Source organism: Dipodomys spectabilis, unplaced genomic scaffold (genome assembly GCF_019054845.1).
Source record: "Dipodomys spectabilis isolate Male_0828 unplaced genomic scaffold, ASM1905484v1 ptg000006l, whole genome shotgun sequence".
NCBI classification, from domain to species: domain Eukaryota; kingdom Metazoa; phylum Chordata; class Mammalia; order Rodentia; family Heteromyidae; genus Dipodomys; species Dipodomys spectabilis.
Window position 1 is genome coordinate 11,410,430 of NW_024870683.1, and position 15,449 is coordinate 11,425,878.

At 46.0% G+C, this 15,449-nt stretch overlaps 2 protein-coding genes across 2 annotated transcripts; one reads left to right on the plus strand and one right to left on the minus strand.

Moving 5' to 3' along the window:
- Positions 1–1,561: 1,561 nt before the first annotated feature.
- Positions 1,562–4,342, minus strand: Alg2 (ALG2 alpha-1,3/1,6-mannosyltransferase). The gene is made up of 2 exons (XM_042695837.1): positions 3,970–4,342; positions 1,562–3,001 (listed from the first exon to the last, which is right to left on the minus strand). The coding sequence occupies exons 1-2, from the start codon at positions 4,315–4,317 to the stop codon at positions 2,099–2,101; spliced, it is 1,251 nt and encodes a 416-aa protein (XP_042551771.1). The 5' UTR covers positions 4,318–4,342; the 3' UTR covers positions 1,562–2,098.
- Positions 4,343–4,656: 314 nt separating this feature from the next.
- On the plus strand, positions 4,657–12,497 carry Sec61b (SEC61 translocon subunit beta). The gene is made up of 4 exons (XM_042698142.1): positions 4,657–4,820; positions 4,969–5,066; positions 9,679–9,780; positions 12,210–12,497. Exons 1-4 carry the CDS (start codon positions 4,818–4,820, stop codon positions 12,295–12,297), a joined length of 291 nt encoding a protein of 96 aa, XP_042554076.1. The 5' UTR covers positions 4,657–4,817; the 3' UTR covers positions 12,298–12,497.
- Positions 12,498–15,449: the final 2,952 nt, after the last annotated feature.

Genomic DNA, 15,449 nt, shown 5'->3' on the forward strand with positions numbered 1-15,449 from the left:
CCCCAAACTGCAACAGTAAGCAGGTAACGTGTGCTTCGAAGCACTCAGCATACTGTGGATACCTATCATAAGTACCCTATGAGACAGTTATCCCAGTTCACAGGGGAGCGCGTTGAGGGGGCAGACCCTGTCTCAAGGCCATATGGGCCGTCAGCCTCTTGGGAGCTGATTAATATGGAACACATGGCTACTGATAGGTCTTGTTTTTATTAGGTGTAAAGGTGCTTTAAAACTTGGCTTATTATTTGCACTTGGATTAACAAGTAAATAATGAACAGTAAGACTAGTGAATGCCATAGAAAAACTGGGAGCTCACTTGTAGTTTGAGATGTGAGCGGTCAAGATAAGGTTCATGGAAGGCCCTGAAAGATAAAAACATTTGTGTTCTACACAAATGTTCAGTCAGTGCAACACTAATATTAACAGAGCTGGTGACATAAGAGCTTAGATGACATTAAAAACTAGGTCCTAAATAAGATGTACACTATAGTTTAGGTCTTTTGTTGTTGTTGTTGGTCATGGGGCTTGAACTCTGGGCCTGGGCGCTGTCCCTCAGCTCTTCAGCTCAAGGCTAGCGTGCTACCTCTTGAGCCACAGTGCCCTGGTGCTGTCCCTGAGCCTCTTTGTGCTCAAGTTTAGTGCTTTACCACTTGAGCCACAGCGCCACTTCTGGTTTTCTAGTGGTTTATTGGAGATAGGAGTCTCATGGTCTTTCCTGCCCAGGCTGGCTTTGAACCGCGATCCTCAGCTCTCAGCTTCCTGAGTAGCTAGGATTACAGGCATGAGCCACCAGCACCCAGCTCAGTTTAGGTCCTTGAACTAAGTATCTCACTTGCTAGACAGGCCATGTCCTCAGCCTTTTGCTTGTTACTTTTTGCATAGGGTTTAAACATTTTTGCCTTGGGCTGTACTTAGTCCACGATAATTCTATTTACGGTTTCCTGAGAAGCTGAGAACAAAGTTGTGCCAGGACATTTGGCTTATTTGTTGAGATAGGGTCTTTTTGCCTGTGTTGGTCTCAAACCATGATTCCCCTATGCCCATCCCAAGTAGCTGGAAGTCCAGCATATACCACCAGGTCCAGTCTTACAGCTTACATTTTAAATGTCCCCAAAGGCCTGTTTCCAAAACCTAGTCTCCAGCTAATGGTGCTATTCAGAGGTGGCAGAACCTATAGGTGGAGCCTAGTGGAAGAAAGTCAGATGATTGGTGCATGCCCTTGATGTTGGAATCCTGGCTCTTTCCTGTCTTTGCTTCCTGGAAGCATTGAGGTGAGGTCTCCTCCACACATCACATGCTATTGTCATGATGTACTGAGCTTCCACAGACCCAAACGGCACAACTACACAACCACAGACCGGCCTCTTAAACTGTGAGCCAAAATGAACCTTTCTTCTTTTCAAGCCAATTATATCATGTTTTGTCACAGTACTGCCTGGCAAAGTGATTAACACAATGCACGTCACATGTCACAATACGCTCATCATGTCTGGATAGTTTACCAGTTCTGATGCTAGGTTTGGTTATCTTATTTAGCAGCACCAAAAGAAATCAAGGAGGCTAAAATCTAGTGCTTTATTGTCTTTTTACTATGCGGAACATGTTTTATCACGTCTCAGAATGTAAAAAATACAACACATCATCTCTATAAAAAACACTGCATTCTTGCTATCGCCCAGACAGGGGTCGGTTTAAGCAAGGATTTCTTAGCAGCTGACAGTAAATACTTCAGTGAATGGAGTCTGGGAACCACAGCAGTCTGTCTTCATGCTCTGAAGTCATATTAACCAATTTTGATAACCATATACTTAAAGCAAGAAAACCGATTAAGGCACAATATAATTAACTACTTATATGCAGAGCAACAATAATCCAAAAGATATAATTCAAATATTCTGCCAAAGGTGGAATCTACCATTTTTCTAACAGTAGTAGGACTTGGAATGTTTTTCTGAAAATGTAGGTGGAGGTGTCTATTAAAAAAAAAAAAATCCCTCTATACTAGATTCTAGGTTCCTTTTTTTGGTCTCAAAAGTGTTTTTACAATCCATAAAAATGATGGTAATGAATGCAGCATAAAGACTTTAAGAGAATGTGATTATACTAGCAGTTTGGTCACATACTGGTAGAGCTGTTCTGTAAATGCCTCAGAGGAAAACTTCTCCTTTACCCTGGCCCTTCCAGCCAAGCCCATAGTGACTTTTAAGGATGGTTGGTGGATAAACTTTTCTATTGCTTCTGAGAAGTGTACCGGGTCAGGCTCACACAAAAACCCTGTAACGTTGTGGACGATGGATTCCAAGGGTCCACCTGAGTTGACAGCAATGACTGGGCACTGCATGTACATGGCCTCCAGAGGGACGATACCAAAGTGCTCATTGCTGGGTGTGTAAAGCACACACGTGCAGCCATGGAGGAGTGAGATTTTCTGCTTGTCTGAGAAAGAGCGCAGGAAGGTCACATGCTGGTCAAGGTCGGACTGCTGGACTTTTTTCTTTAATTCCTGATAGTGTTCCACATTCTCTAGCACTCTCTCATCGTAACCACCTGCCACTATCAGATGAATCCTCTCCCAATCCTGTGAGGCCAACCGTGTTCGCAGCTGGACTAGAGTCTCCAGTGCCAAGGTCAGATTTTTCTTCCTCTCATATCTGTTGATAGAAAGGAAGAGGAATTTTTTCCCCTCAGGGACTAGGTCATCAAGTTTTTCAGGAACAGCAGAGTCAAAGCTGGTGACATTCAGAGATGGGTAGAGCACATGAGGGTCAATGTGAGACAGGGACTTGAAGGTTTCCTTAAAAATAGCAGCTGTGAAATTGCTGTTGACCAAGATACAGTCTGCCATGCCTGTGGTGTACTCCTCTAGCCAGTCAATTGGGGCTCTGTACAGCCGTTTCAGAAAGGAATCTCTCCTGGTGAGAAGCAGATCTGGGAAGTGACAGTAGAACAGGATCTTCTTCCGCCGTCTGGCCAGCTTGAACACTGGGATACAGGCAGACACCTAGCCAAAGCAAAGTCAATGGCAGATAAATAACTTGGACAACTTAACCATAACCAAACCAAAGGCACAGATACCTACCAGGAAACCCACCGGGTCTCTGGGCTCCTTCTGGGCACTGCCTGATTGAGCACTGTGAGCACTCATCCGTGCCCAGTCTAATGACTGATGCATAGAAGGCTGGTAGACATTTGCAGGATGAATGCTAAACATTTAAAGTTCAAAGCAAGTGTTTAAAATTAATAATACCCGATAACATTAAATGTGAGGTGAAAGGAATACACTATCATTTCAAAAGGTAAAACTAACAACATTGAGATGCTTTTTTTCACATCCAGTTTCCCAATTCTAGTTTATATTCGATATTTTCGGGCCTAAGTATCTCAGTTCGGCAGCCACATGGATTCCCACAGTGGACAGTGCAGCTACAGGAGCTTTCTCCTTCTAAAAAACTAAATAAGTGGGCTGCAGCTTAGAGCAGAGTCCAGTAAGAAGACTGCCAAGGCTGGAATTTACAGGGCAGAAAGGCCGCCTTAATTTCTTTCTTTTTTTTTTTTTTTTTTGAGCATTAAGTCATTTCACAAACTTATGTTCTTGCATTTTTACAATTTATTTTACATGCTACCCTTTAAAAAAATTGTGTGTGCGCGCGCGCGGGGGTGGGGGTGTGTCTTGGGGCTTGAACTAGGCCTGGGCACTATCAAGGATGGCACTCTACCACTTGAGCCACAGCTCCACTTCCAACTCTCTAGTAATAGTGGATATCCGGTACTTTCCCTGCCCGGGATGGCTTCGAACTGCGATCCTCAATTCTCGGCCTCCGGAGTAGCGGGGATTCGCGATGTTTACCACCGGCGCGCGGCGGCGATCTGTCGCCCGGTGCAGACGGCAGGCGTCTCCCTCCCGGCGCGCTCGCAGGTCGGCTCCGATCGCCGGGCCGCAGCCCACCGAGGCCCCCGCCGCCGTCTCACCTGGTCGCACACAACCACGTCGAACTCCTCGTCGGCGAGGAACAGCACGTAGAGGGCCAGGAAGACCATGCGCACGTAGGCGCAGACCGCGGCGCCCCGGCCGCCGGGGCCCAGCCCGCGGGGCAGCCAGTCCCCGGCGCAGCGCACCGCCAGCCCCCGGCTCTCGGCGAAGCAGTGGCCCGGGTCGTAGTGCGCCGTCCAGATCTTCACGCGGCACCCGCGCGACTGCAGCGCCAACGCCGCGTCCAGCACCAGCCGCTCGGCACCACCCACACCCAGGTCCGGGTGCAGGAACAGCACCGAAGGACCAGCACCCGAGTCCGGGTTTGGGTCCTGCTTCTCCGCCATGGCTGGACAGCCGCGCCTGCGCACAGAGCCCCGCGACCCGAGGGGGCTTTAAGCCCCGCCCTCTGCCTTAGCTGGCCATTGAGGGACGACCCCGCCTCGCCTCGCGTACCTCCTTAAGGCCACATCAGCGCAAACCTGTGGGCACCTAGCAAGTGCCGGAGAAAGTTTCACATCAGACTTTGGTTATAGCTTCTCTCTCGGAGGGAATGGGTCGTTTGAAGCAGAATATAGTACAATCAGATCATTTGCAAGGGATGTACTTCACATTTAGCCTCTAGGTAAGCTGCGTTCTGCAGAATTTCTGCAGGCATATCCTAGGGCAGCCAAGGCGTCCTTGGAGCCAGCGAGGACCCTGCCAGCAGGCCTGGGGGCGGGGCCTGAGCTCATCTTTCCTGTTGCGGGTCCTCTGGGTGCTCAGCAGTCTTCCTTGCGGTCCTCGGTATCCTCTGCTGTTTAGCTGCGGTCCGCTTTTTACCCTCCGGAGCCCTCCAGCTTCCAGCATGGTACGCGGCCCCAGCTTCCGCCCCTGGCTCCCTGCTTTCCCCAGGCGCGCCCACTCCTGCCCGGCGTCCCCTCCTCCCTGCGGCTCCTTCCCTGGCTCCCTAGCCGCCCTCGGGGCCTCACGGTCTGTCTGCTTGTCTTCCTCCACAGCCGGGCCCGACCCCCAGCGGCACTAACGTGGGCTCCTCAGGGCGATCGCCCAGCAAAGCGGTGGCCGCCCGGGCCGCGGGATCGACTGTCCGGCAGAGGTAAGGAGCCGGGCGGCTCATTGGGCGCAGAGATGGGATCCGAGAGGTCTCTGGGCCTGGGAAGGAAATCCCAGGGCTTGAAAACACTCCTGGAACTTTCAGGCTCTCCAGGCCGCAAGGAGTCTGAACTGACGTGGGCCAGGGGAGAAGCTGAAGGCCTTTTGGGAGGGGAGGCATCATTTCCATCTCGGTTGCTCGTTTTCCTGCCCCTTTCTTTAAGAAGGAAAGTTAAAGTAGATAAGGATCAGGGACAGTCGAAGCTGAACCGTTGATACTGATGTAGGTAGGTTGGTGACCCAGGAGCTGAGCTTTGCCTTTACATTCCTGCCCAGAGGTCCTGTGCACCCCACATTTAACATGGCGTGTCTGGCTGCAGTCTTCTTTCACACCATTTCCTGTAGGTGGGACAAGCTGACTATGAAGAGGGCTTGGCCAGTTGGGGTCACAATCCTAAAAATCCTAGGTACTCAGGAGCCTGAGATCCAGAAGATAGCGATTTGAGGCCAGCGTGAGCAGAAACTCCATTTCCAGTTAACCAGCCAAAAGCTGGGCAGGAAGCATTGACTCAGGTGGAAAAGCACCTGCCAAACAAGCCTTGACTTCCAAACCCAGTACTGACCACAGACTGTGAAGATGGCCGAGGTGTTTTACAAAAGCAAATCTAAAACTGATGGCTTGCAGCTCAGAGAAGGGAATTGTAATACAATGGTCAGAAATGGCAAGTTCATTCTAACTGATAGTGTACTGTCCTTTAGATATCCGAGGGAAGTAGTTTAGAAACTGAGGGCTTAGAGTGTTGTGTTGCTCCCTTGGATTTCAGAGATCTTTGTAACAGATGGATATGTGATGTGGAGATTTTAAATTTCAGAGCTGGATGGCATCTTACAGGGTTCAGTGTGGCAGGGCCAGTGTAACCAGACATAGTATAAATGGCTGTCTATAGAGGGACCCTACTATATTCTCTTTTAGAAGTTTGCTGTGGGCTAAGTATTTTGTGAGTGTAATGGTTTACGTGATTTTGTGAGTGTATCGACTCTGTAACTTTTTAGAAGAAAGTTTGAGGTTCATGGGTAATAATGCTTTAGATTATATAGCCTGTAGATTTTCATCCTTTGTGAATAAAATCATAGGGTTAATCATATCTTGGGAAAGAAGCAGTACAGGATTTAAGGTCAGAACTAGGGTTGGAATACTCACAAAGCTAAGTATAGTGTTGCTGTGGGAATGAAAAGGAGCAATAATGCATCAGAAACAATAAAACCACGAAGTGCTACACAGTGTTCAAGCAGAATTAGTGGGAATCAGGGACATTAAGATAGTCATTGAATAATTATTTAAACTTCTGCTGCTTGGCAAACACTTTTAGCTTGGAGAATGTATGAATGAACAAGATAGGCAGAGTTTGTCTTTATTCTATGAACCTTATTGCAGTGTGGGAGTTCATAAATAAAACAAATACAACATGGCAATAAGGGCCATGAAAAGAAGTAAAGCAGGGTAGGGGATTAGAGAGTGGTAAAAATGGCTGTTACTGTTTAAGGTATTCTGGGTGGGCTGTGTCTGAGCACAGAGCTGAAAGAAGCAAGAGAAACAGAAGGAATGGTTAACTGAAGTCCTTGAGCTTGGTGTGTTCCAGTAACTGAAAGCAGGCGATAGTGTTCAAAAAAGGATGTAAACAGGTGAAAAAAACAGTTTGTGGGGCTGGGAAAGTGGCTCAGTGGTAGAGTGCTTGCTTTGCATGCACAAGGTCCTGGGTTCGAGTCCTCAGCACCACATAAGCAGAAAAAGCTGGAAGTGGTGCTGTATTTCAAGTGGTAGAGCGCTAGCCTTGAGCTGAAGAGCTGAGGGACAGCGCCCAGGCCAGAGTTCAGGCCCCACAACTGACAAAAAAACAAACAAACAACAACAACAACAGTTCGTTAAGGTATGAGAAGAGGAGGGCAGTCATACACTGGTTAGAAAGAGAGAGCCAAATAGACCCAAGTAGAAATTGAAGAGAGTAAAGTGGGCTCTGTTATTGGCTTTACTTAGCTTTCCAATGAGGGAATGGACAATGTTTTGAGTACATTTTGTATTTCTAGTGGTGTTCAGGCATCTCCTGCACACCAAGTGCTAGCAGAAATATGGAATCTTCCATACTCATTCCTCTGGGGCTTCTGACATCCTAGCTTTGAACACAGGAATTGGATTGGCAAGATGCAGGAGTCATGGCCCACACTGGGTTTTTCTTCCAGTTGGGAAGAGGAGGGACATTCAGGAGCCTGCCCCATAGATTTAAATGGTGTGCATCTTTGCACGTGAATGCTTTTTTCTAAGTGCATGCCTTCATCTGTAAATTCCTCTACTGTTTACAATGTGTGCCCCCAGACAACAGTTATACAAGAGTGTTCCAAGTTCCCAGCCTGCCATGTAGTCCATAATGTCTGAAACAATGCTATAGTGCAGTAGGCCCAAATTATTAACCCTGATTGCTTTCAGAGTTCTATGCTGAACGAACAACTCCTCCTGCTGGACCCAGGACTCCACTCTCCCACTCATGCAGCAGGGCAGGGCAAGCTCCTTGGGCTGTAGATAGCCTTTTTGCATATAGAGTGTGGCATAAAGGCCGTGGGAGGCTGAGAAGGGCATTAGGACCAGAATTGGGAGGCAAGTGATGGTAGGGATTGGGTTTTCACTTGCATGTCCGTCCTATTCATTCTTCCCTTTGCAAACAATCCAGAATCAGCAACCTACACCATAAAGTGGGACTTTAAGGGAGGGGCTATTGAGACAAGCCTTTTCCTCTCCTCTTTCTTTCTCTTCACCTAGGGAGATGAATGGGCCAAAGAAGATGCCTTTCAACTCACCACTTACCACTTCGGCCCTGTTGGAATAACTAGCATAGGGGCAGTAGGTCTGGTTAGCAGTATTTCTGTTAGGGTGCTTCTTGGCCCAGGCTGCCTGTACCACAGACCTCATGTGTGCTGAGTCTCCAACCCTTTGCTGTGGACAGGTTCTGTTTGGGTGTTTCCCACCACTTTTTACTTCCTGCCACTCTGTCCAAGATGTATATTATATAGTCAGTTCATCAAAATAGCAAAGCTTCACAAAGTACTTTTTTTTTTTTTTGGTTGGTTGTGGGCCTTGAACTCTGGGCCTGAGAGCTGTCCCTGAGCTCTTCAGCTAAAGGCAAGCACTCTACCACTTGAGCTACAGTGCCACTTCTGGTTTTCTGGAGGTGTATTGGAAACAAGAGTCTCATGGCCTGTCCTGCCCGGGCTAGCTTTGAACCATAATCCTCACATCTCAGCCTCCTGAGTAACTAGGATTACAGGCGTGAGCCACCAGCGCCTGGCACAAAGTACTTTTTAAAATACAGTCCCATTTTGGGGACTGTGATATAATTAAAACTTAATGCTTTTTGTCTCTTCTGCAATAAATATAGTAATTTAACACTTTGGTATAATTTTGATCAAATTATATAGATTCAGGACTCTTTTAGTACGAGGATTTCTTACTTGGATTCACAGAAATACGTGTGAAGAGAAACTGACTTTGCTCAACCAAGTGAGGTGGCTCATGCCTGTAATTCCGGCTACCTGGGGATAGAAGTAGAAGGATCATGGTTGAGGTACCCTGGCAAAAAGTTAGTGAGACCCCATCTTAACAAATAAGCTGAGAGTATTAGCTAAAATGTCAGCTATGTGTGAGGTGTAGGTAGGAAGATCACGGGTCCAGGGCTGGTTCTGGGCAGAAGTAAGACTATCTGAAGAATAACTAAAGCAAAAAGGCTTAGGGGGGTGGAGCTCAAATGGTAGAGCTTCTGCTAGGCAAGCATGAAGCCCTGACTTCAAACCCCAGTACTGGGGTTTGAACAGTTTTCTTGACCTTTCTAAATTATCCTCATGTATGAAGTAGGAAATAGTAACTTTCTCAGGGTATGAGTACTTACTGTCATATGACAGTAAGTACTAAGTTCATAATTGTTGGCATTATAGCAGTAACTCTAAAATTTGAGTACTGGCAAAGACATTTTTTTCCCTATTTATTTATTTTAAATTGGTGCCAGTACTGGGGTTCGAACCTGGGCTCAAGCCCTGGTTCACTTAAGTCCCTTAGCTTTTTTGCTTAAGGCTGCTGCTCTGGTACTTGAACCACAGCTTCACTTCCAGCTTTTTAGTGGTTAAATTAGAAATAAGAATCTTAGGCACTTTCCAGCCCATGCTGGCTTTAAACTACAGTCCTAAGATCTTAGCCTCCTGGGCAGATAGAATTACAGGCATGAGCCACTAGGGCCTAGCACCTTATTGATTCTTTTTTTTTTTTTTTCTTTTGGGGTCCGGTTGTGGGGCCTGAACTCTGGGCCTGGGCACTGTCCCTCAGCTCTTCAACTCAAGGCTAGCGCTCTACCACTTGAGCCACAGTGCCACTTCCGGCTTTTTTTCTTTTTGTTTATGTGGTTCTGGGGAATCGAACCCAGGGCCTCATGCATGCAAGGTAAGCACTCTACCACTGAGCCACCTTCCCAGCCCCACCTTATTGATTCTGTAAAGGCACAGTGGTAGCCTATGTTATAATGTGGTTCAAAGAAGTTCCAAGGAAAGGCCCTTGGTAATGTTTTTCTTTATTTCAGGAAGAATGCCAGCTGTGGGACAAGGAGCGCAGGCCGCACGACCTCGGCGGGGACCGGAGGGATGTGGCGGTTCTACACAGAGGATTCCCCGGGACTCAAAGTGTAAGTCTTGGGATCAGAACCCATGTGCGCATCCAGGGTTTCAGAGTGTGGCGTGCTGCCTACCTTGCTTGTGACCCATAAGGGCTTCATTTGCACCAGGCAGGCCGGGTTGTCACCTGCCCATTTGTCACTTTAGACAGGTTAGGCCCTGAAATGACGTCGGTGTGTGGCGTGAGTGAAAGGCATGGAGGCTCCGCCTGTCGCCCTGTCACAGTAAGTGATGGCAGCAGGGAGAACTGGAGGGAAAGCCACTAATGAGATAAGATTGCTCTTCATTTGGTGATCCTGCCTCACGCTGGGAAAGAGAAGGAACCATTTGAATAGGAATTGGGTGATTTTTCACGTCCTCCTGGAGGCACAGGCTGATGTTATTACAGCCTAATGCAAGTTTTCCCATTAGGCTATGTCACCAGAAGTTCCCCAGCCTCCTTGTGTGTGGTGGTGTTTGTGGGTCCAGGTAGGAACATGGCACTTTCTGGAAATCAGTGTGTGAGGGAGGCGGGTATCCAGGACCCCCCGTCCCATGCTTGCCCGCCTCACTTGTCAGGGTGCCTGGTGCTGTGGCCAGTCCAGCCCTGCAGGCCTCTGCCAGGCCCCTGCCAGGCCCAGAGGCTCCAGAACACCATTCTGACTAAACTTCATGCTAGGACAGGGTTCCTAGCGGCAGCGGTCATGAGGAGCGCTAAGTGCATCTCACAGCACCTTGACCTGCATTGCAGGTGTAGTTTATGAAGGCTTCCTTGGAGTCCTGGAGATTTGGTTGGCTCCATTACTGTGATCCAGGAGACTTGGAAGAATGTATTTGGGAGGTACTCCTTGGGTGTGGGGGTGTGAGTTGGTAGTCTTCCTTCCTGTCTCAGTTAGAGGTAATTTTCCTGAGAATTTCAGAGGCAGTGTGAATTCCTTTGTTCAATGGGGATCTGGTGGACTTGTTTTAAACCCTCTCCAGAAGGCAGGCAAAGGTGTTCATTCTTCTGTGGCCGAGTCTGGCTCATGCCTGCTGGGCTTCCTGCTTCTGAACAGCCAGACTCGCCATTTGTGTCTAGGCCTCCCAGGAAGTGGCTAAAGCCCCATAAACCACATTCTCACCACAGCAGAGATAGGGGCTTTTGGTGAGAGGACACAGTTGGAAATTTCTGCCTATAAATCCATGTCTGGGAGAAGTCAAGCAACATCTTGGTGCTTCATTTTTCTCCATCAGGTTGATAACTAGAACTTCTTGAGAGGTATTGTAAGCCTACTTTGTGAGTATTCATTTATGTATGAATAGCCCAGCAGTGCTATAAGATAGGTATTATGATGAATGACACTTTACAAGCGGGAGGCTGAGGCTTGAGAAAGGTAAGGGATGGGGCTTCAGTGACAGGTTTGAGAACTACTGAGTCTTAGGCTCTGGGACTACCCTCAGCTTTGTGTTCTGGTTGAGGTTTTAATAACATCTTATAGTAAGGGAGTAAGATGGAGTACAACGTGATGTCATCTCTTCCTGGATCTTTTACCTTTGTGTGCTCCCTCAGCTGTCCGGGTTTAGGAAGCATGGAGTATGGTAGCGGAGACCGTAATCTCTGTACTGCTTTTGTCCAGTCATGGTCACTGTCACTCTGCTGGTGATTATGATGATTCCTCTTCCGTGGCCTTTCACTCTCTCTGCTCCTCAGTTGTATCTGGGGCGTGTGGGCAGGAAGAGTTAAAGAGGCAGCGCCTGAAGTAAACTTCACAGCTTGTGTAAATTCAGGGAGTTCAGTTTTCTGTTTAAGAAACCCATCTATTAATTTGTAATTGGAAAAACATTTGATGTAGGGAAGGGCAGATGAGTAAAAATCTGTTTATTTCCTACATTGGATACATAAATGTAACTGGGTCTTAATGCCTGGTGCCTAGAATGTTTGTTCCTTGAAGACAGGACCTTGAGGCAGTCAAAATGGACTCAGAAAACCTGAGTTCAAGTCTCTCCCTGTCCCTCTTGTATGTTGTAAGCAAGTAATAATAGTTCCTGTATTCCTCAGTTTTCTTTATGTATCAGATGAAATTAATACTTGTCTCATGAGTTTGTTGTGCAGGTCATATGGGGTCATATGTTTAAAGCCATCTCATCAATTTTTTATATAACGTGATGCTCATTGTATCTCTAACACTTTGTAATTCGATGGGAAAGTCTGTCTTTGTGAGAGGTGATTTTTTTTTTCCCCAGGATATCTGAGTATTTCATTGTATGTTGGTTGTGTGTTTCACGGAGAGTGAGTCCAACTGCAGTGCCATCATCATGCCATCACGATAGCTTTGGGAATATTTTTAGATGACGTAAATAATGCCCCTGGATACTTCGGAAGCCCCCACACTGTCCTCACTTTGCCCCTGGGCGAGCTTGAGTGTAAGCTCTAATAATACCTTATTACTAAAGCATGCATGCCTTGTCTTCTTATTTCTAGTGGCCCCGTTCCAGTTTTGGTTATGAGTCTCCTGTTCATCGCTTCTGTATTTATGTTGCACATTTGGGGCAAGTACACGCGTTCGTAGATTCGGCTGCATCCATCTGTCATCTGAAGAAGAAGGAAAAAAAAAATACACCCAGCATATCTTGGACCAAAAGTGAAGTGGTTTTTCTGTTCACGAGAAAGAAATTTTCTGTAAGCGTATTGTTTTACAGGGAACATAACACGAATTGATTGAGGAATCAGATTTTTTTTCTATGTCGAATAAACTTTTTAATTGATCTATCCCAGTCTGGTTGCTCCTGTCTCTGTGCTAAGGCCTTTGTCTGCCTGTAGGGTTGCCATTGATTAGGTGGAAAATTGTCTTGTGGAGATTGTGTTCTTGGCTGGATTGACAGTCCCTCACAACTGTGTACTCATTCAAACTCCAGGATACCTTAATTAGCCTCCGTGTGTTTTTTTCCCCCAGGGTATTTTTGTCCTGGGGATTGATATTTGGGGTATTCTGTGATGACTCTGCCAAGAAGATCTGTGCTCAAAGGCAATTTGATACCACAGAACAGTCAAAGAATTGGAAACCAGAAATCTTGGATAGATGTTTGCTCATTCTGTTCTTCTCAGATAGGGCCCTGAGATAGGGCCCTGCTATGTAGCCCAGACTGGCCTCAAACTTGCTGTCTTCCTGCCCTTACCTCCCTGGTGCTGGGCTGACTTACAGGCATGTGCTACCTGCCTGGCTCCTGTCCTCTGTCTCTAAAACACTTGCTGATTTTCTCCCCCCCCTCCTCCAATTCTTAATTCTCAAAATGTACACCAGGGTTCCCATCTGTTTATTTCTCCTTCACCTAGTTTGAAAGGGTTAATTGGATAAATTGGATTTATCAATAATATTTTGTTTTAAAAATTAAAAGACCTTTAACATTAGAGTGTAATGTTGACACATTTCTACACTAAGTTTATTTAATTCCATCCCAGTGGAAGTTTGTTTTTTTTTTCAATTATTTAAGTAGTTATACAAAGAAGCTCCCATTCTCCAAAACAGTATATGAATACAAGGTGTCTGACAACATTGCCACCCATCACTCCTAACCCATCCCTTCTCTCTTTTTTTTTTAAATTGAGATTAGGTGATTACATAAATTTCACATATTTCACAGTATTGTGGAATAGTGATTTTTTTTTTTTATTTTTTATTTTTTTGGGTCCGGTCATGGGGCCTGAACTCTGGGCCTGGGCGCTGTCCCTCAGCTCTTCAGCTCAAGGCTAGCGCTCTACCACTTGAGCCACAGCACCACTTCCGGCTTTTTTCTTTTTTCTTATGTGGTGCTGAGGAATCGAACCCAGGGCCTCATGCATGCAAGGCAAGTGCTCTACCACTGAGCCACCTTCCCAGCCCCTGGAATAGTGATTCTTAAAGTCACAAACACATTTTAACCTTCACAAGGCACATTGTCATTATCATGGTCTATACAGTTTGTGAATTCTATGGGCTTTGACAATACAAATCATTTCTTCCACATCAGGTGATGTTTACATTTCTTTCCTTTTGCTTAGTGTAGGCTGTTCCCTCTTTCCCTCTCATTCCTCCCTTCCCATCGCTGTCTTAGGGTTGCTTCTTTTTCTTCTCTGAAGTTTTTGAAGTTCAACTTATGGCTCATGCTGTCACTGTGAGATCTTAGCACATAGGTAGAATTTGCTCGTTTGAGCAGCTGAAAATTTCAAATCCAATTCCTGCAGCAGATGTTGTCCCTGGGGAGCTCCTGACAAACCAGCAATGGGGAAAAACGATGATGAGGTGAGGGAATGAAAAAGATGAGTAATTGAAAGTCACATCTTCATCCAACAGTAAGGCTGCTTCAAACAAATTCTTTGAGCATTGCAATGGTTTCCTAAGTGCTCTTTAAAATTCCTAGATGCAAAGTTTTTTGGCTGCATGTTGAAAGTATGTATTTTCGCAAAAGATTTCTTAGGGCAATCTACTGGGGTGGGTGTGAGGGGGTGTGCTCTTGTAAATCTTGGCTAAATGGTATTTTATTGGGGGAGAAATTGATGTAAAATTGGTTTCTTGGATTCTGTGGGTTGCGTATTGCATGAAACAGGTGTTCGTTTTTGGAGAGCAGGAAAATCAATTTCATTTGGAAGAAATTGAAGCTGACTTTATCTATGATGGACTTATTTTTCCTGATGGGCAGATTAGTAGAATGACAATGGTCAAGTTATACCTTTAATTTGGAAAATGATCTGATTGCATGTGTGTCTGTGTCTGTCTTGTCTTTTCCTAGACTGATGCTGTGGCCCCCACAGGGGTATTTGTGGGTTAGGGTGCAGGTTCCTGTCTGCCTAGCTGTGATGGTAGTGGGTAGTGGATGGGGAGCTGAGAGCTGTGGCGTTTTTTGAGCCAATGATTTCTAAGCAGATGCTAGATTTCAGTGGTAGATGAGATATTTCCATCTAAACAGAAGGAAGGAAGGTTGGAGTTGGGTGTAAAGATGTACAACAGCTATTAGCTGCTTTTGGCCGGATGACATAATGCTAATACTGTCACTGAGAATCACAGTGTTCAAGCTGGTCCTTTCGCTCTTGTTCAGCTTTTATTGTGGTAAAATACACATAAAACTCGCCATCTTAACCATGGGGGCAGAGGCAGCTGATGAGTGACGTGGGAAAGTGAGTTACATGGTGACTGTAGTCTGGGGAGAGGTTTTTAAGTTCAATGGAGAAAAGCATGTTAGGGAAAGGCCAAAGTTCCTGAAACTAGTGGTGGATGGAAACTCTAGAAATCTGTTTGGTCCTGGTGCATTGTCTTTCCTTAGCCACAGATTTATTATACCAACAGCTGTCAAAAATTTAAAAAAAGAATAAATCTTCAAGATAAAGACTTTAAATTCCTGTGTGTATGTTACCCACTCCATCCTGTGTTATCACTTGTGTTTAGATTGTTCTGTCAGTCTTTCCTTGACCTTAACTTTGTGGAAGTAGGGGCATACTAGGGATTGAACTCAGGGCCTATTGCTGTCTCTGAGTTCTTTTGCTCAAGGCTGGTGCTCTACCACTTGAGCCACAGTCCACTTAAGGTTTTTGGCAGTTAAGAGATAAGAGTTTCACAGACTTTCCTGCCTGGGCTAGATTTGATCCTCAGATCTCAGCCTTCTGAGTAAGATTACAAGTGTGAGCCACTGGATCCTGGTTTACTTAAGTTTTTTGAGATGTATTTTTACTATGTTGTCTAGGCTGATA